Here is a 22,157-nt window from a genome sequence, read left to right on the forward strand (position 1 = left end):
ATGGCCCAAAATTACGTGGAAAAAAGTCTGGTTCCATTGACTTACATTAAAAGTAAAGTATGTTTTTGCCTTCTCCTGTAAAGTTACCATTTTGAAGATACGAGGTTTTGATTCGACAGCAGCGATGTATATATAATCCCTTTTTGCAATATTATAGATGCAGGTTGGAACTAATCTCTCCAGGGGGTTGGAAGGATGGTGACCACTGGTCTAGTACAAACCACAGTCTGCCATACCTGCTCTAGCTAATTAACAATAACATGGAACTTCTTGATTGATTGGGTCAGCTGCATTAATGTCAGGTAAGGGGGTGGGGCAGCATGTTAGATGCAGGTCTAAACACTGCAGAAAAGTAGGTCTCTAGGGGGAGGTTTGGTGAACACTGATGTATATCTATGCTTTAGATACCCTAATCTTTTATGCCCTTTGTTCTTTGGCCCCAGGTACTTTTGAGCTGAGCTGTCTTACAACTGATCACCATCGTGGGGGCATGCGTCATATATACACAGTCAAGCAATGCTCACAGAGCCAGAACCCCATGTCCAAAGTCACGACCTCTCGGCCTGATAGGATGTTCTATTTAGCTGCAGAAGAAGTGGTGTGGAACTATGCCCCAAACCGGACATGGGAGTTGGAGACACATAATGCTGCTTTGGAGGAGAGGTCAGTGTCAGTTTTTAAGGTACAAAGATCTCCACACATACACACCCTGGAAACAGACATACACATGTTGTTCTTAAGTACTGAATTAAAATATTAAAATGTTTGATCATGTCTGTCTCTCTCTTTCAGTCCTGGAAGTGTTTACCTCAGCAAATCAGAAAGTCTGATTGGCCCTGAATACAAGAAGGTGGTGTTCCGCCAGTACACAGATGATACCTTCGCAAACAGGATGGTCAGGGGTCCTGATGAAGAGCATTTAGGAATTCTGGGTACAGCATAAACATAGATCTATGACCTCTGAAGTTTCAGCATAGCTGTAGTCATTAGAGCATGTATAATGGGGCTCCTGAATGGTGCATTCCACTAATGTCTGAATCCAGATTATGCTGTTTCCATCCATCTGTTCAGAAGTTGCATGTTTAATATGCCAGAGCATGAGGGCATGATCATTAGTGCTCACTAATGTCCACTAAAATGTAAAAATCTACAGAGAGATTTTTTCTGCACAGACTTACTAAAGCCCATTATGAGAGCGCTATGCTTACGCAAATCAGCTGAATCTTTCAGTCAAATTTGATGGTTGTGGGATGGTGACAAGGTGAAAAAAGTATAGCAGGGTTAAGTAAGTTGTGTTTGAAAAGTGCTTTCAGTTCTTTTCAGCCTTCATTGAATCTTTTTATACCAAGTTTCAAGGCTCTAGCTTCACAAAGAGGAAAGAGGGAGAAAGGTACAAAAATATGTGAATCTAATGCAATTTACTTTTAAAAGCAGTATATGTTTCTCACTCGAGAATACATAACTGTTAAGAATTATTATAGGACCCCATCATCAAGGATACCCTCCAAGATTCTCCCTAAATCCTATACACTTAAGATGTTGTTCTCATATCTTTTTCAACACTTCTGTTTTACCCTTAAGGTAAAATATTTGCTTCTCCAAAGACATTAGGTCTTTTAAAAGATTCATTTATCTTTTTGAAAAAAAGGGTTGTGTCCAACCTACTTAATCATAATAGCTCTTTTTTTTCCTGATGTAACATGTTTTATGGTCACTAAGGGAGGAGGCATACAAGTGGGTTATCTGGGATTTGTCTTATCAGATAGAAAACTAGAAAACACTCTTTGCATTCTTACAGATAGTGAAATAAATTTGTTGCAGCTCATAATAGGTCACGGGTTCACTCAGATACTGCCCTAAAGGTCATTTAAAGCTTTCAGTCAATAGCAATATTTTGTTATCAGTACAGCATTTGAGTGGCAACTAGTGTAATGTTGACAATACAAGAATAATATGCTTTTTGTATAAGAATGACTGCTGCCTTCTAGACTTACTGGACCACCTACCTGAAGCTTGTTTAGGCTTTTATTGGAACATCTTCATAGCAGGTATTACAGGAGCCCAACCAGGAAAAATTAAATGCATTTAACTTGTTGATCTGCAGCATTTAAGAATAGTGCACTTAGCAGTATTTTTATGGATTTAGTAGTCTGTTCCAGTGTTGTAGCATGTGCCCTGAAAGACAAATTACAATTAGAAACAATGAATTCATACAGTTTTTTCTGTTCAGTTAAAATTTATTTGCATAGCACTTTTTACAGCAAGACATCACAAAGCAGTTTTACAGAAATCTCCATGTTCGTAATGAGCAGGACCTCAGTGGCAAGAAAAACCTCCCTGTGAGAAAGAGGCAGAAACCAAGACTCAAAAGAAGAACTACCTTCTAACTGGTTTTGGGCCAAGCAGAGAGATCTGTGTTTTGTCTTATTTGAATAGGAGGAAGTTGCTCAATGTCCAAGCTTTAAAGTCTTCAGACTTGTTAAGTTGATATTCATCATCTGAGTGTCACTGTCATTTAGTGGAAGCTGATGAGTTGTCAAAGAAGAGTTAAAGATAATTTATTTTCAGTAAGTCTGTGTCTGTTCTACAATGAGGCCTAAGCTTGACTGATAATTTTCACATATTTTACTTGTAAATATGAACTTGACTGTATGACTGACAGCTCACAGACAAAACAAAGTGTACCTTCAGAAAATGGTGCACCATTACGAAAACAGGAAGAATGTGTCAAAGACGTTCTGAAATCCGGCATTACTGAGAACTGGGAATAAGTATGCATTAAGAACAATGAAAACAAATTCAAAATATAGAAAGTGCAAAATTCAAAAGCTAATGGTAGAGTCAGCATGCAAATAAGCAGAGAGATAAACCTTACATTGTGAGCATGGGTTGTAGCAATACTGCTTTGGTTATGTAACTCAGGGGAAGTGCAGGAATGACACTCCCTGCCTAGTAGAAAGCTAGAAATTGATATGTAAGTGGCCAGTAACTAGACTAATATTCACTGATCCATTGTTTAATTTAAACTGTTTCATTTTTTACCCCCTTATTACATTTTTGTGGGTCAATAATTAATTAAAATTACTATATATATATATATATATATATATATATATATATATATATATATATATATGTATGTATATATATATATATATATATATGTATATAGTAAAGATTTTGGCAAAGATGCTGTTAACTCATTCAAGAAACAAACTTTCTTTGTCAGATATAATAATAACCATAATAAGAATCTTACTAATTCAAGCCTTTTTCCTATTCATTATACAACCCCATTTCCAAAAAGTTGGGATGCTGTGAAAAATGTAAATGAAAACAAAATGCAATGTGCAAATGATTTAAGCCCTATATTTGTTGAAACTGAGAAATTTTATTGTTTTTTAAAAATATATATGCCTATTTTGAATTTGATGCCAACAACATGTTCCAAAAAAGTTGGGACCGGGGCAACAAATGGCTGGTAAAGTTGTGTAATGCTTAAAAAATAACCTGTTGGTTAATTGGCAACATGAATGGGTATAAAATGAGCCTTCCAGAAAGGCTGAGTCTTTCAGAAGTAAAGATGAGGAGGGTTCACCACACTGTGAAAGACTGCATGATCAAATAGTGCAGTAATTCAAGAATAACATTTCTCAATGTAAAATAGCAAAGAAAGTTTGCTTTTCATCATCTACAGTACAAAATGACATTAAAAGATTCAGAGAATCTGGAGAAATCTCTGTATGCAAGGGACAAAGCCAAAAACCATTGTTTGCTGGTTGTGATCTTTGGGCCCTCAGATGGCACTGCATTAAAAACATACACGATTCTGTAATGGAAATCACTGCATCGGCTCAGAAAAACTTCTGAAAACCACTGTCTATGAAAACAGTTCGGCATTGGATCCACAAATGCTAATTGAGACTCTAAAACGCAAAGAAGAACGCCGCCACCTTCTCTGGGCTTGAGCTCATTTAAAATGGGCTGAGGGGAAGGGGAGAAGTGTCCTGTGGTCCGATGAATCAACAATTGAAATCCTTTTTGGAAATTATGGACACTGTGTCCTCTGGACTAAAGACCACTCAGCTTGTTATCAGTGCACAGTTCAAAAGCCAGTATTCATCATGGTATATGGGGTGCATTCGTGCACATGGCATGGGTCACTGGCACATCTGTGAACTGTGAACTGTGTAACTATAATAACTGTTACTAATGTAATTTAAAGTTTAACATTTTTTTTTATTACAATTAAAACTCAAATTAACATGCTGAAATACTCATTACTATGGCAAGCCATTTTTGCCTTATTTTTCATTTTTTCTTGATCTCAGAAATTCAATGTACACAATGAAATTTGAATTTCAACTAGCAAATATTTAATTCTTGATATCAGGAATTTGATTTGCATGTGTGAAAGTTAAATATTAAATATCAACTGCTTAAATGTACTTTTACTAGTAAAATGTTTTTCTCACTTGTAAATTCCATTGTAAATTGAAAAATAATATTAAGTTGCTAAAGAAGTGCAACATGTCAAATTATTCTTCACATATTTGGACTGCAAGCTAAACCTGTTTTCCATACACAAGTGGAAGATTCGCCAAACATCGAATTTGACATAGGAAAAAGAGGCAGTTTTAAGTACAGTGCCAGTTAAAAAGCCAAATCTGACCTCCATCTCTAGCAAGTCTTTTTTTCCCTCTGTACTCCTACAGCAGCATTTATGGTTAATTTGTCTGTGTGTATGTGCATTGTATGTGGAATCAAACATGTGTAATACATAATTTAATCCAGTTCAGCTTCTTACCGGGAAAATTACCATCAGAGTAGTTCAGGCTTTATTTTCTGCAGGATTGTCAGTTGTGAATTGATACCACCAAGTAAACATGTGTCAACGCCTCACATTGCCCAAGCAGTTGTCTCGAACATCGAACTCAGCCAACCATGCCATTGTATGCCTTGCTTTTTTGCACTGGGGCAGTCATGCTGTAACAGAAAAGGGCCTTCCCCAAACTGTTCCCACAAAGTTGGAATCAAACAATTTGTCCAATTAGTATGCTAATGCATTAAATTTTTCCTTGAGGGGTCTAGGCCAACCCCTGAAAAATAATACCTTAGCATTGTCCCGTCTTCACCAAACTTTACAGTGCAGTCAGGCAGGTAACATTCTTCTGGCATTCGCCAAACCCGGACCAATCCATCAGACTGCCAGATAGAGAAGAGTGAATCGTCACTCCACAGAATATGTTTCCACTGTTCCAGAGTCGATTGGCAGTGTGCTGTACACCACTCCATCCGATGCTTGCCATTGTGCTTATGATGTAAGGCTTGCAGGCAGCTGCTCAGCCATTGAAACCAATATTGTGTCCCAGCACACAGTTTTTGTGCTGATGTTAATGCCAGAGGTGGTTTGGAAATCTGCAGTTGTTGGTGACTTTTATGCACAGTGCGCCTCTGCGCTCGGCGATCCGCTCCGTAATTTTACGTGGTTTGCCACTTTGTGGATGAATTGCTTTGGTTCCTATCTAGGAGGGAAGAAATTTCGTGAAGTGAGGTGTTGCAACGGTGGCATCCTATTACAGTACCATTACAGTACCAATTCATTCTTTCACAAATGTTTGTAATGGCAGACTTCATGGCTGGGTGATTGATTTATACACCTGTGGCAAAGGGACTGAATTAAAAAACACCTGCATTCAGCGATGAAGAGGTGTGTCTTAATACTTTTGCCCATGTAATGTATTTCTTGATTCACTCTGAAAGCTGTTCTGAAAGTATGTTTAGATTACTGAGGTGAGGGTATAAGTCAAAGAATTCACACCCACTTTTTTTATTACCAATTTGTTGGCTGTCATACAGCACTATTTGAAGCATGTACATGTACAAATCACAGTAAGAGCTAGCCAAGCTGATGTGCAGCCTCCACATGGCATGGTTAGTTGTAATGCTGTGTTACAAATAGGACTCCTAAGATAAGAGATAAAAGTAGTCCATAAAAAATACATTTACCACATTTAACACAGCACCTTTTCACTACTCCTATTTATTTTGATGAAATATAATTTTTGTTTTCCATGCACTCCGCATTTAGCTTCAATCTTTATAAACGGCAGGTACTGGAAACAAAATTTTCATTCAGTTTTCATTCATTGTTTTCATTTGTAGCAGAGATGTATAGGCTACTTGCATACCAACATTAATCTTGATCAAATACATTTAAAATTATTAAGCAAAAAACAAAATGCGTCAGGTTGTGCCCCAACGAGGGAGATTGGTGAAACTCTGTATTGATAGGAATATCACTGAAGATTGGTGACATTTGCAACTGCAGTGCAGTGTCATTGTAAAATTATTTCAGTTCTATTTGTACATTCACATTTGTGTTTGATTATGTATTTGTTTATTGTACAGGTCCCATCCTCAGAATGGAGGTTGGTGAGAGGATTCAGGTAGTGTTCAAGAACAAAGCTAATGGATCATTCTCAGTTCATGCTCATGGTGTGAAGACCAGCGAGGCTCACCTGACACCTGTTTCCCAAGGTATACAAAACAGTGCTCCATCTAATGTAACAACATTATGAAGTGAGTTTTTATATTTTGGGGCAAGTTGGTCTTCACTCACATTACAAGCGTTATTTCTAATGTACAACAAATGAAGATACTCATCAGCTGTGCATGATTAGGGGATAAGCAGAAAAATGGCCAGATGCATTATGGTTTTGGTGATAACTTCACATTATCCACCGCTGCCAAGCTTCCAACACTAGATGATAACAGTAATACGTGCAAACTAATGGTGCTGAAAAAAACATGAAATCCAATCTGGCCATTGTCATTACAGAAGCATGGCCCTGAATCGGATATGTATCCAATCTAGGAACACATCATCGTTATCCAGAGAATAAATTCTTACATGAAAAGTAAAGAACATTATTCTTTACTTACATGAAAAGTAAAGAATAATGTTCTTTACTTTTCATGTAAGGGAATGAAAAAATATTTTATTACAAGCAATTTTGGAACATTTTAGTTACTCAATTCACCATGAAATTTTCAGAGTATGTAAAGGGCAACTTATGTGCTCAAACAATGTAGAAAAAAGCAATTGGAAAAAAATGGAAATACATTTTGTTGGGAAGCTACAATATATATATAAGTGGTTCAGATCTGACTTGACATATATGATATTTTTGCATTCACACAGCTCTTAAAAAACAGATTTGTGTCACATTAAAGGAATAGTTCGACAAAAATATCTAAAAAGATTTAAAAAAAAAAAAAAAGATTTGGGTGACTGTTGACTTATAGGGTTTGTTAGCTGCATTAGCTCCAACGCTAAACTAAAGAAGCCAAATTTGAACAGGAAACATATCTTGGTTGATTGACTACAAAACCAATTCCAAAAGAAATGGGACATTATGTGAAATGCCAATAAAAACAGAAATCCACTTTGACCTGTATTTAAATGAAAGCAGCACAATGACAAGATTTAATGTTTTATCTTATCAACTTCATTGTTTTTTTGTAAATAAACACTCATTCTGAAATTGATGCCTGCAACATGTTCTAAAAAGGTAGACGGGGCATTTTAAGAAACGCTTTTGAATGTTCAGAAGACATGAAAGAGGTGATGTAATCATGTTTGGGTAATAAAGGAGCACCCTGGAAAGGCCTAGTCCTTTATGAGTGAAGATGGATTGAGGGAGACCTGCAACGTTGCCTAAAAATGCATCAGCAAATAGTCCCACTGTTGAAGAACATCGTTTCTCAATGAGTGTTTGCAAGGATTTTAGGTATTTTACCCTCTACAGTCCATAATATCATCAAAAGAGTCGAAAGGGCATAAAGGGCAAGGCATGTGACACATCGTTGTCAATAAATACTGTTTGTTGCTGCATCCACAATGTATGTTAACACTACTTTGCACAGTGGACGAACAACATCCAGAGTGCACTGATGCACAGTGAAAAATGTGGTCTGATGACAGCCTTTCAGTTTGCTTGTGGAAAAAATGGGCATCATATTCTCTGGACCAAAGAAGAACAGAATTGTTATCAACATAAAGTTTAACAGCCAGAGTCATGGTCTGGGATGGTATCTTGGACATCTGTGAAAACACCATTAACACTGAAAGATACATACACATTTTGAAGCAACATATGTTTTAAGACGCTTTCAATTTCAGTGATGTCAACACCATGCCGCATTGTGCAAGTTACATCAGCATGACTAAGCGTCAGAGAGTGCGGGTGCTAGGACTGGTCTCCTGTTGAAAACGTTTGGTACATTATGAAGTGCAAAATATGACAAAGAAGGCTCCATACATATGCACAACTGAAGACACGTATAACTGAAGAATGGCAAAACAATTCTGCTTTCAAAACTGGATTGGTATGTGTCTTCAGTCCCCAAATGATTATTAAGCTCTGTTTAAAGGAAAGATGATGTAAGAATGATCAACAGGCTCCTGTCCCAATTCTTTTGGAAGGTGTTGCAGGCATCAAATATCATGTTTTTGTTCTGTTTTCAGTTGAACACAGATCAAACAGAATTTACTAATCCCTACTTTGTGTTTTTGGTGGTATTTCATATACTGTCCCGGCTTTTTGGGAATTGGCTGTGTATCTCTGAGGAAGTGGAAAACTGTCAATTTGATTTTTTGCCAAATTATTCCTTTAGGGCAAAAAAATGAATTTGTGCCACTTCAATCTAGAACTCTGTTTCCAAAAAAGTTGGGATGGTCTGTAAAATGTAAATAAAAGAATGCAATGATGTGCAAATGATTTAAACCCTATATTTAACTGAAAATAGTACAAAGACAACATATCAAATGTTGAAACTGAGAAATCTTGTTATTTTTTGAAAAATATATGCCTATTTTGAATTTGATGCCATCAACACATTTCAAAAAAGTTGGGACAAGGGCATGTTTAGCACTGTGTTGCATCAGTTCTTAACAACACTCTGTAAGTGTTTGGGAACTGAGGTGATCAATTGATGTAGTTTTTAATATGAAATATTTTCCCATTCTAGCAACTGTTCAGGGTCTCCTTTGTCATGTTTTTTGTTTTATAATGCAGCAGATGTTTTCAGTGGGCGACAGGTCTGGACTGCCGGCAGGCCAGTTTAGCACCTGGACTCTTAATATGGAGACGTGCTTGTAATAATGCATTAATGGTGCCTTCACAGTACAAATCACCCTTACCATGTGCGCTAATGCACCCCATACCAACAGAGATGCTGGTTTTTGAACTGTGTGCTTATAACAAGCCGGATGGTCCCTCTCCTTTTTAGCCCAAAGGATGCGGTGTCCATGATTTCCAAAAAGAATTTCAAATTTTGATTAATCAGGCCACAGGACACTTTTTTTCACTTCACCTCAGTCCATCTTAAACAAGCTTAGGCGGTCATGATTCTGGTTTCTGTTTATATGTGGTTTCTTCTTTGCGTGGTAGAGTTTTAACTTGCTTTTGAGGACGCAGTGATGAACTGTGTTCACAGACAATGGTTTATGGAATTGTCCCTGATTTCACTGGATTCTCTGAATCTTTTAATATACCGTAGATGTTTAAATCCCCAAGTTCTTTGCTATTTTACGTTGAGAAACATTATTCTTGAATTGCTGCACTATTTGCCCAAACAGTCTTTCACAAATGGTAAACACCTTCCTATCTTTGCTTCTATAAGACTCAACCTCTGTGGGATGCTCTTTTTTGTACCCAATCATGTCACTGGCCAGTTAACCTCATTAGTTGTGACCAACTTTTTTTGGAAATGGAGTTGTAGTAATATGAATGGTGCCTTAGTATAACACCTGTCTCACATACTGAAGAGTGTGTGTGTGTGTGTGTGTGTGTGTGTGTGTGTGTGTCTTGGGTATGTGTGTGTGTTTATTCTAGGTGAAGTGATGAGATATAATTGGACTGTCAGTGCCGGTCCTGGTCTAGCTGAGCCCAACTGCATAACCTTTGCCTACTACTCATCAGCTAACTTTGTCAAGGTATAGTTTTAGCACCATGATGGGAGCATGCTGACTTTGGTTTTGGGTACATACAAATGTATGCACAGGTTTTAACACCCACAATCAAATAACATGTTGATTTTGTAAGTGAAAATAAGTTAAACTGTCCCCTATAGCGAATTTAATATAGCATTTTCTAGCTTTTTTTTTATTTGCTAACTTTAACATATTGGAAAAATAAAGCATGGATTTGACCAGAAGTGCCCATTCTTTTGCACAAGTCTATAATAGTGATTTTTTTTTTTAACATTTTTGAATATTCCTACCGATGCACAGTGCAGAGTTTGTGGCATACAAAGTGAAAGCAGGCCATTGAGGGTGGGGAACTCAAGTCTTGTAGGGCTGTATACCAGCACAGCTTTTTTTGCCTGTTCAAACACACAAAATCCAACTTGGCAGTTACCAGGTTTTTTCCTGCGTTGGAGCAGGGAAATCACCAAACTGTGCTGGACTGTTTTGAAGGCAGTTTGATATGCATTCACTCCATATGCTTCTATGGCTTTGTGTTTGTATGTCTTTTGGATTGTGGTAAAATTGTGTTTTGTGTTATGGTTGTGTGTACGTGTATTGTGCGCTGCAACAGGACTTGGCAAGTGGTTTGGTTGGGCCTTTGGTGGTATGTCGTGAAGGGATTCTGACAAAGGACAACCGGCGAAGGGATGTAGATAAAGACTTTGCTCTGCTCTTCATGGTGTTTGATGAGAATGAGTCCTGGTACCTGGAGGAGAACATCAGAACTTACCTGCAAAAAGACCCTAAGACTTTCAATGCAGATGATGAACAGTTTATGGAAAGCAACTTGATGCACGGTAATCTGCTTGTGTGCATGCATATGTGTGTTAAAAAAAGGAAGAATCCAAATGGCATTATATGTATACCAGAGAAAGATAAGTTACAGAGGGGCCAGGCACCGTGTGATGACGTACTGACAATTGTGTTTTGTTTTACTCTCTTTCCCTGGGCTCTTTGAATTTCCCAGTTTTATTGGATCTCCAGAAAAGCATACAGTAATTAATTATTTTGATTTGGACAATTGGCTTTTGGTTTGAGTGGTTTTGTTTTCCTTTGATATGGATGACATATCCGGAAAGTAAATTAAACAGCTTAAATACGCATGCCCATTTGAAATCTTTGATGAATGACTACCTGAAATTAGAAATGAGTACTTAGCTATTCCTGTAATCACTAGCAAACAACCTAGGATCATCCACTCAAACATGGGAATAAACTGGTAACTTTTTTATTAACCCAGCTAATCTCATCATTTTAAGCCATCCCGGTAACCCTTTTGCTCCCAAACTGCCTCAAAGACCCCAAAACCTATGCTTGCTACAAAATTATTAATAGAGCCTATTACTTTCAAACACAGAGAAGCCATAGGCTTTATCCATTTAAACATTAGAAGCCTTCTTTATGATAAATTGGATAATCTGACCAGTTTGATTTCACTAGCTGATACAGATATTGTAGTTGTGACTGAATACTGGTTAAAACAGTCTGTGTCTAATGCAGTAGTATTGGAAACAAAACAAAGTTAATAGGAAAGCATCGTTTGGGGGAGTGGCTGTTTACATTCAAAAAAGTCTTAATGCATTATCCAGAGTAAAATGTTTTGGGTTTTTAGTCTTAAATGTGAGCACAGGACACCATAACAGGTTTTTGGTAGCTGGGATTTACAGACCTATGTCCGGGCACTCTTATGCTTTTGATGATTTAGCTGAACGTTTAAATCCATACATCAACTCAGAAATGCTGATCCTACATGTTTTTAATGTAAATTGGTTAACTCATGCATCTGATCACTTGAAGGAAGTGTGTATAAATCTCTAATGCAACTAATTACATACCCAACATGACCAAATTTGCTTGACCCCACCAAGTCAGCACTAAAAGATTGCATCTTATCTGACAGATCTAAAAAATTACTTCTGTAGATGTATATGACTTTGGTTTTAGTGAGCACTGCCCTATGGGATGCATAAGAAACACTAGCATAATAAAGTCAAGCGGTCGGAAGGTGGTTAGAAGAAACTTTAAAATTTTAATGACCAGTCCTTTTTAAATTACTTGCCGTTGAGTGATACTCATTACGCTTCTGAAATCCCTTCAGGCAGCTAAGAAATAAATGTACATCCTACATCAGAAATGCTAAAGCAGAATTTTACCTTGAGTTTTTTCAAATTCAGCTTCAAACTCTTCAAACTTCAAATTCTGGAAGACAGTTCATTTGCTCAAAAAGAAATCAGTGTCTGTTCCAAACTATATAGATTTCTGTATATATAATACTCTATATATACCAAATATTTAACACTAACTTTGCAGGTGCTGGACATTTATTGGATAATACTAATATGGACGTGCTTCTCAATGAAATAGACACACCCCTTACTACTTCTCTTTACAATTCACTTTTTCTCTCCTCGCTTAGTAGCTAAAGCCCTTAACACTCTCAACACTAAAAAAAGTACAGCAAACGATAGTTTGGACCCCTTTGGCTTTCACTTTCCAAATTGATTATTGCAACTCCCATTTCAGTATGGGAGGCAAATACAGCCAAAAAGAAATTAAAATTCAAACAATAAAGTGTAAATGCAAACCTCTTTTTGCCACTTCTTTTTCCAAACATCTGCGCAAATATCCTGCCAAAATTGAGAATGAAATTAAATACCTACATTTGCAATTTAATTTTTCAAATAAGCATGAGTCATTTGTGACAAAAATAAAAATAAATTTAAAACAGCTATTGATCATTTCATTTCAGTCATTATTCTGGTATTTCATGGCCTTATCTGAAATGGAAAAGCTAATAGAGAAAAAATCCAAGCCTCACTTGGGTCTGAGGTCTGAGGATGTCCTAAAATGTACCTCATAGCCCTGCCTACTGTTAATTAACATATATTTGCATGTTGGTCACCTTGAAAAGGAAAAAGCAAAGTGGGAAATGAAACGTAAATCACCACCAGATGGCGCCTGTGTTCGTTTCCGCCGTTCTGACACTTAAAGCACGTCCACACCGAAAACTGACTGTCACTTTGCTGTTGATTTATCCATTTTGCATTTTTCATTTTGTCAGATATGCAGCCTATTGCTATGAAATAGAAATGCAAACATTAACATTGCATTTTGATTTTAGTTTTGACACGCATTCTGCATTTCATGAAGGCAAAGCCAAACTGAGTCTTGGATTTTCTTTTCTCTATTAGCTTTTGGATTTCAGATATGGTCATAAAATACCAGAATAATGACTAAAATAAAATGATAAATAGCTGTTTTAAATTTATTTTTGTCACAAATGACACATGCTTTTATGTGAAAAATGAAACTGCAAATGTAGGTATTTCATTTCCATGGCAAAAAGAGGTTTGCGTTTACATTTTATTGTTTTAATTTTAATTTGTTTTTTGGGTGGATTTGCCTCCCATATTTCCGTGGGTTTTTTTGTGAAAACTTTAATCAAGCACTTTGTACACATCATCCTCATCCTCCATCAGCTTCACTGGTTAACAGTATCCTCCCGTATGAAGTAGTAAACCTCTCCTGCTATCTTTCAAAGGCTTTCATAGTCTCACCCCTACATACTCCTCTTGCGCCCTCAGATCTTCAGGCACTGGTGCACTCCCAAACACAAAAGTCATCAGTTGGTGGCAGGTCTTTCAGTGCCACTGCCCCTAAACTTTGAAACTCTCTCCTAAAATCTCTTTGTGACTGCTCTACCCTCGCTTTCTTTACAGCCCAACTTAAGACATTCCTCTTTACTGCACACTATTCTTCTTCCTCCAAGTCTTCTCATTGTAAAGCATCCTTAAATTTATGAAAGGTGCTCTCTAAACTGAAATTATTATTATTATTATTATTATTATTATTATTATTATTATTATTATTATTGTTATTATTATTTGTACAAGTACACTGGTAGCACTTTGTACTGATTTATGTTCTATTTCCTCCTGTGGTGATCAGGCATTAATGGAAAGCTCTACGCTAACCTGCATGGTTTGAATATGAAGAAAGGAGATCGCACTGAGTGGTATCTAATAGGACTGGGGAATGAAATAGATCTGCACACAGTACACTTCCATGCTCAGAGCTTCGTATACAAGGTACGCATTCCTTCATATAGGCATGTACTCTTACATTCAGACAAAAACATCTCTCTCATCTTCCACTTTCTCTTTTTCTTCCTCTTTCAGATGGACCACGCCCACAGAGCTGATGTATATGACTTGTTCCCTGGAACCTTTCAGACTGTGGAACTGGTAGCAGGAACTCCTGGAACATGGCTCCTCCACTGTCATGTGACAGACCACATCCATGCAGGCATGGAGACCACCTTCACCATCTTCAGTAAGTAAAGCCCAGGAAAGGTAACTGCACTAGACTAGTGCAGGAGATAGACACCATGGATATCTATAGAAAGTGCAGTGGAAATGTGCTGTTGCTTATCTGTTTATATTTGTTTATGAAACTTACACTATATCTTGCAACCAAAACTCTTGTTGAATTGTCCAACTCCTCTCCTTTCTTGGCCAAAGAAATGAGATTGTCCTCTAGTACATATCTCCCAGTACATTGCTCCATTCATGCTATGACTTGTAATGTCCCAGTACTGTTTGCAGAAAAGCAGCCCTATAACATGATACCCACCTTTGTAACTGTGGGTTTGGTGTTCTTGGGATCATATGCACATCTTCTGTCTCCAAATATGAATTATTGCCAAAGAGTTCTTTTTTGTTTATGTCTGACTAGAGTTTTGTTCCAAAACAGTTCTGAATTGTCCAAATGCTTGTGTGCAAATTTTAGAGGTGCTTTAGATGTGCTCCTTTTTTTAGTTGAGAAGCTGTTGTTCCTGCTGCTTCCAGGTCGTCCTTCAGTTCTTTTCGAGTGACTGCTTGGTTCCTTACCTTCCTTATCATTAGTCTGAGAGAAATCCTGCATGGCACACCTGCACAGGGCTACTTAATTGTGGTTCCATGAACTTTCAAATCTATATACATTTATACATTTAAGGTGCAAACAATTCTGCGGTTTAAGAACATGTCATTAATCTGACGTAGACTTTTTCTTAGGACTTTTCTCAAGAACAAATTTAAGAGACAACTTAAAATAAGATACTGGTAAATGATGCCCATTGGCTATGTTTACACGCAAAGATTTTTCCCAATCCGATTGAATACATTCCGATTACAGATTAAGACTGACGTGTTTATATGCACACTCTGTTCAACAATCTGATGGAGAATCTTCGTTTACATTCGCACTACAAGTAATCCAGTCCAAAATGACGTGCGTGCGTGGAGTACCACTTAGAGTAAACATTACCATGACAGCGAACCTCAAGTGAGGTCCAGTCAGAGTGAGATGAGTTTTAAGTTGGCACACTTGTGTTTTTAATTGCTTTAAAAATATGTCAGACTCAAAAAAATGTACCTCACGTGTACTTATTAAAGAAGGGTGAGAGGAAGACATCATGTTCTGAGACACATAAGCTGGATGCCTATCCGACCAACGTCTTTTAAAGTTTTTTTAAAGAACTTCGTCTTTATTGGAAGTTGATTGGAAATGTAATCGGATACAAACATTTACATGGCTATTATTCTTCTGTTTAACAGATTATTTACAGGATTACCCACCTCGTTTCATCGGATAGAAATTGTATTCTGAATGGCCTCAATCGGATTAGACTATTCTGATTGAAGTGTACACATAGACGTATTCTATTCCAATTGAGCTATTAGTCGGATTATTAACGGATTTGACCATGTTCCTCGTCTTAAATTGCCCCAGTTGCAGCTTTTATTTAGAATTGTGTTTGTAATAGATAGTTGATCAAGGTTGGGAGGGTTACTTTAAAAATGTATTCTGATACTGATCACTGATTACCTGTTAAAAATTGTAATCTATAACCTAGTCTGAGCTAACCTAAAGGATTACTATATTAAAACAATGTAATATGATTACTTTTTAAAGTCATATAATTAAACAAAGAAGAGAGAAAATTTATTGCAGTAATATGACTTTAACAGAACACAAGTTGAACAGAAAACTCCTGTGTTTTATGCTAAATGATACAGGTAACCTCACTGTCTGTACTTTGTATCAAAGTCAAAAGGTCATGCTGGTAAACATCTTCTTTTGAGACTCCTTATCAGCAATAATTATAAATAGAGGCCATTCTAAAAACTCTAACTGACCATCACTGGTGTTCTGTCTGTTATAAGACCTGTACAGGCTCATAACTGTAAAAATCTTCAAGAAATCTGTAAAATTATGTTATTTTGTTTTGGAGTTTCTAGTAGTTTTAGTTACTTTTCTCTCTCTCCAATGCAGATGCAGAATCCAAGCACACGACACCTGAAAATGGTAGAGTAGAATTTTCAATTACATACCAAATTAACAATCACATCCATCTACCTTTGTGGCTTTATAAGAATTATAACATCTTATGCAGCACATGAAACTCACCAGATTTATCTTCTATAATGTAGGTTTCATGTGTCTGGAGTGCTGTTGGAAAACACTGCTATTCATCGCAGTGGCCTCCCGGCTCCTGTGACCTAACCAGATGCAGAAACGGACGTGGTTATAAGCAGAATCTGCCCTTACTGCAGCTTTACTGGCAACTACTGGAAGGCAGGAATGGAAACACTACTGCTGAGAAAAACATGCACTAAACATGAAGTGAATAAACACCAGGAACAGTCCATCAGTGCTTTTTGGAAGCTTCTTTAAAGTAGTAGCCACTGACCAGAGAGTTTATAGTGTCCTTGTACCTAAGGCTTAAGCATCAAGCTTATTTTTTCATTATCTGGGCTGAAGAGGACTACAAGCATTATAGGAATAATCATTAGCAGACTAAGTGATTTTGATAGATTTAAGACAGACCTGCAAGTATTAAGTAGAATTTTTATTGTGAATAAATGTATACTATGTATTGTCACATACACTGAAATAAGTTAAAGAGAAAAGATTGATGTGAACTTGAGTGTAAACTCCACAGTAAATTTACTCACACTAAATATAAATGAACAACTGGTGAGAGGGCTTAGCCTTCACAAAAATAGTGAATAAAAAGTCCCTAGTGGTGGCAGTCTAACTTCAGCTTTCTTTTAGATATTTATCAGTGTTTAAATTTTTTTTTACATTTTGTTTTCACAGCATGCTGTTATTCTTAGACCGCTGATCAAATTTGCTCATTTTGTTAATGATTGCATTTTCATTGTGCCTTGCGATAATGTTTTGTTTAATATTTCTGCACTTTAAATTACTATTGAAATTTAAGAACTACATGTTTAAATGAGAATATAAAGTTTATAAATACTATAACAACAACCTGAGTGTCTCAGAGTTCATGACCGTCTTTAAGTACTGGGATGGGGTGGGGTCACTTATCAAAATGCGTATGCAGTATGTATAAATGGCCTTTGTGTGTATTTTGGAGAATGTTTTCTGTCCTGCAAAATTTATCTGAAATGTACTGGCTATTTTCTGGAAGTGAATAGTATTCAGCACTGATGCACAGAAATACTAACTTTTGATTTTGGTAGTGTGCCAGTGATGTGGTCCCAGGTATCAGTAAACCTTTTAAAGAACCTGCTTGCTTTTCCAAAACCTTAAAAAGCAAAAAGCTGTGTAAGCTTTTCAGTTCTTTTGTTGTGCTGCTTTTTTTTTTTATTTGTTTTGAAGTTGCGCTGTTGTTCTGGTGAATCTGGCTTTAAGTATCTCTTCATGTATATCCATGTACGCCTTGTCTTTCCTTTAGGAATTTCCTTTTTTATCTTGTATTTCCTTTAAGGACAATTCTGCCAGTAGAGTGTGAGGTTCTTTTAAGAACCACTAGTCCTTATAGTTTTGTGCTTTTTTTTTATTTATTTTCTGAAACAAATGATAAAATAGTGTTATTTAATTCTGCTTTTTTTTTTGACTTTTGAAAATGATTGCTTACATTGATCCCTGTAAACAACATTACATGGTAATAACATTATCCCACCCCACGATTCTTTGTGTTACTGGTTCCTTCATTCCAAACCAGCAGGATTATGGGGCCAGAGAGGCACTGATGATTAGGCACTCCATCTGTGGAAGAGTGGAAAAGGGATAGATAATGACCAGTGTTTGTCTTTTAATATAACACATAACAGGCCCCTGCAAAGGTAACAAATGACCAGAATAAAACTAGCATAGCATCACATACAAATACAGCAACAGCTTGTGACAGAGCTACCGCTCTAATTTGAGAGAGCTAAAGAATACCAAAGTTTGCCAAGTTTGAATGGAATCGGAAAAATGAGAAATGTTATCAATAAGTTATCTGTTGAATAACAAATAACTAAATACAAAACATAATTTTGTAAAGCAAGTTTAAAAGTTGCTGAATTATAAACATTGCTGTGGTTGCTCCGCAATCTAACCCATCCGTGCAGCGAGACACACACACACACACACACTAGGCTGGTTCCCTAACCTCCAGCCCACCACTGCCCCAAAAAAATTATTTTTGAAGAAAAAAATTTCTTGAGTGCGGCGAGAGACACAACGCTCTTCTCCTTGGAATTTAAATTGGTAAAATAAAAAAATAGATATTATGTAAGAGTTTTAATGCCTTAAAGGTTGTTCACACATTTACAAAACTCTTTTCAAATGTGGTTCTTTAGGGAACCAAAAGTAGTTTTTTCAGTGGCATCACTTAAAGAAACCTTTGTGGCCATTAAGTCTCCACAGTAGCATAATACTCCCTGCTACCTTTTCAACAAGTCTGTGTGCCAAATTCTTGCCCTGCTAGAGCTGTCCCATTCATTTTGTAAGTGCTATTATTGTCAAGTGAAATTCTCTAGAAACAACAAAGAGCTGTAAAGTGGATGCCAATACAGTCTCACAGAACAGGATCACTGGGTGAGCATAAACATCATCTGTCCTCAGTTGCTCAGTTGCTATTGGCTAATAAAAGAAATGAAAGTCAATATGGGTAAATGTATCAATAAGCGGACACCAGACTGAAAAGTGCCATTTCTAATTTTGTTCTACTTATTTGCCCCAGAAATCTCATAGTTGCATTTTGATAATTACTCATAGTTGCTTTTGTGTAAACCAAAGCCTGAGGCACCAAATGTGACCTGACAATAAAGAGGTTTGTAGTGGTCTTTCCCATATGTTTAATTGGTCTTGGATGAACAGCAGACTAAACTCAATTTTTTCAGCACCTAACCAAAGAGTTATGGATAAGGGATATGTAGAATTGGGCCAGTTTTACCTGTGGGAGGTCTCTTCACCAAGTGCCTAGGAACTATTTAGGTGTCTAAACCATATAAAACTAGTGGAGGGTGAGGTGGTTGTTGCTTCCTGAAGTGTACAGCCATCTCCTGTGTTTTAAATGTTAAGATCCAGGTTATTGAGATTATACCAGATTGACCAAAATTCTACCTCACATCTGCATATGGACTCATTGTTGCATATGAAAACTTTTATGCTACAGTCAACTAGCTTTGGGTGCAGTCATTTGTGTATGGGCAGAAGACTAAGGGGGATAGCACATATTATTGAAGTGATTAGGGAAAAACGTGACATACTTCTCTTGCTGCACCTACCATTTGTTGGCTGTCTGTGATCCATGAGAAAGAGTGTCAGATTAAGTGAGTAAATTTTTGTAAAGCTGCTCTGGGATGATGGTGTTAAAGGTGAAGCTGAAGTTTACACTTTGTTTGCTATTAAAAAAACTGTCAAGAGAACTCAAAAGTTTAATACAACATAATGCATTAAGATTTATATATTTTCTCAACAGTTGCTTTTGCAGTCATTACTAATGTTAATTTGTTTTTACAAACTTAGATTTGTTTGTTAGTCCAATATTAGGCTGCCAATAAAACTAATTTTTAGAATAAAACTTAACCTCTATTAAAGCAGGCACCCAGAATGGCTTCCAGTCTAATCATGTTACAGAGGTAAATTAATGCAGCATTAAGAGCCTTGCTCAAAGATGTGTATTTGCACAACCTGATGGGCTTACCTGTGTAGCGAATCAAACCTCTGGCTGCTGGGTAGAGGGTAAGGGTGTTATCTGCTACACTATACTGAAGACCAGAATGATGTTCTCATCCTTAACTTACAGTTGGTATGGTGTAGTGGATAGCACTGCTACCCTGTACCAAACAGACTGAGGCTTGAGTCCCTGCTTGGGCAAGATTCCTAATGCTACTTTAGTTACCTTAGTAATATGATTAGATTGTAAGTCATTCTGATGATAGTGTCTTCCAACGAACATACATGTAACATAGGCCGTTTGCAAATGTTTTCGAATAATCAAAATCTCCAGTTTTCCTTAATGGACACTCTGGCCAAAGAGAAAAATCACTACAGCTATTGTAAACATGTATACTCATCTCTTACAGCAGTGCTGCAGTAGTGCAAAGTGAGATTTCCTGGTTTAAAGACTAGGAAAATCCCTTTCAGATAATGTATCTTAATAGTGTGAAGTAAATTTTGATTTAAATGCTTTGGGGGTGGGCTTACATCTTTATTTGCTATCTTGCTAATTCTTCAACTGACTTATTCCTTTAACAAAGAAAAAAGTTTGACTACCACTTAAGGTTAGTGCTTATATTGCTAATTCCAGCTAGCACCACAGATGCATTTATTATCTTCTAGATCAGCATCTAGCAGCAAGGAGCGAGCAGTTTTTTGCTTTTTAACTGTTTGACCAATTTTCTCTCTAATTTGCTCAGTTGCGTTCAAGTCTGGGAAATTAGGGTAGTCAGGGTAGTACTTAGAAGTCTTGGTCATGCTCTTCAAACCAACGTCGGACATTGACATGAGCTACACGCTGCCGCCGTTGAAAGTAGGAAGTGGTCACAATAATGAGACTCGATTGTGTATATAGTAAGAACTTTAATAACGGCTTCTAAGGCAACTCAGCCAATCAGGACTGGAACTATTTGTTTTATAATGATACTTTTTAAAAACAACATTCTTTCACTAGGCGTAGCTACTATGATTAGTAAATCATCTTTCAGGATTTTGGTAAGACTGTCAGGAATAGTGTATGTGATTGTGTATGTCTGTCTGTCTGCCCTGTGATGGACTGGCGACCTGTCCAGGGTGTATCCTGCCTTCCGCCCAATGACAGCTGGGATAGGCTCCAGCACCCCACCGCAACCAAGAAGGATAAGCGGTTTAGAAGATGGATGGATGGATTCTGCCGAGTAGTTAATTGCCTAAATTTTGCTTTTTTTAGTTTTGCACTGAATATACAAGCCCAATGTAGCAAGCAGTGAAAGCTTATACCCCATCCCAGCAAACACTACATTGTCATAACATTGTCTACTTTTTTTACAATGCTGCTACAATGTTGTCAAAAAGTTGTGCTGTTTATGTTTGGACAAGATTGTCACAATGTTGTCACAACCTCATTATTCAGAAACGTTGTCATGTTTTATTATGACTATCTATTCATAGTACCGAATTATGTCATTAAGAATACCACATTGCCATGTTGGTAGGCAAGCTGTGCTCTGATAGAGCTTGCCTCATCACTGTTACTGCAGCTTCAGCTCTGCAGGTGGATAAAAACCAAATAAAATAGACCAGAATGACCACAAAAAACCTGAAAAGATATGGAAACGCTTTAGATGCAGTGTCCAGAAAACGCTTTCCTTCCTATTTTCCCATTTATATCAAAAACAGGACTGCCAGAGGGTGCTCACGAGTGAGTCTCCTATGAATGGGGGTAAATGGAGCTAAAAACGAGAAAATTAAAATTGTTTTTAGTCACGTTGCAAGAACTTTAGCTAATTTTAGAAAGTAGAAGCTTGTATTTTGCTAAAAAGCAAAGAGAACACCTGCGTTTCCCTGTTTCTACAGTAAATGGGTTTGGGGCAGCGGGACGCTAGCGTTACTGCTACTGAGTGCTGATTGGTTGGCGAGCGGAGCAACTTATTGGCTGTTTGCATTCACTAACGTCATGAATGTACATGAGGCACTGTTTTAAACTCCTTTAGCTAACTGGAGTTCAAAAGCGCTAAAGAAATATAGCAGCAGTGTTAAAAAGTTTGCAGCAAGTTTGCTGCTCTGTGTTCAGGAAATGAATGTTTTCCTTTACATTAAAAATGTTTAAGCATTTATAAACTATGATTTTGCTCAAATTCTC

At 37.1% G+C, this 22,157-nt stretch overlaps 1 protein-coding gene across 1 annotated transcript in view; it reads left to right on the forward strand.

Annotated features, from left to right (window-relative positions):
• Positions 1-17,344, forward strand: part of hephl1a (hephaestin-like 1a) — a 42,808-nt gene extending 25,464 nt beyond the window's left edge. Inside the window, exons 12-20 of the mRNA XM_036562389.1 lie at positions 444-663; positions 793-932; positions 6,412-6,540; positions 9,900-10,000; positions 10,605-10,830; positions 13,982-14,121; positions 14,212-14,365; positions 16,349-16,381; positions 16,507-17,344. Of these exons, the coding sequence (XP_036418282.1) occupies positions 444-663; positions 793-932; positions 6,412-6,540; positions 9,900-10,000; positions 10,605-10,830; positions 13,982-14,121; positions 14,212-14,365; positions 16,349-16,381; positions 16,507-16,574 (1,211 nt within the window). The 3' untranslated portion in view covers positions 16,575-17,344. The remainder of the gene's footprint in view (positions 1-443; positions 664-792; positions 933-6,411; positions 6,541-9,899; positions 10,001-10,604; positions 10,831-13,981; positions 14,122-14,211; positions 14,366-16,348; positions 16,382-16,506) is intronic.
• Positions 17,345-22,157: the final 4,813 nt, after the last annotated feature.

The sequence above is a fragment of the Colossoma macropomum genome, unplaced genomic scaffold (assembly GCF_904425465.1).
Source record: "Colossoma macropomum unplaced genomic scaffold, Colossoma_macropomum, whole genome shotgun sequence".
NCBI lineage: Eukaryota > Metazoa > Chordata > Actinopteri > Characiformes > Serrasalmidae > Colossoma > Colossoma macropomum.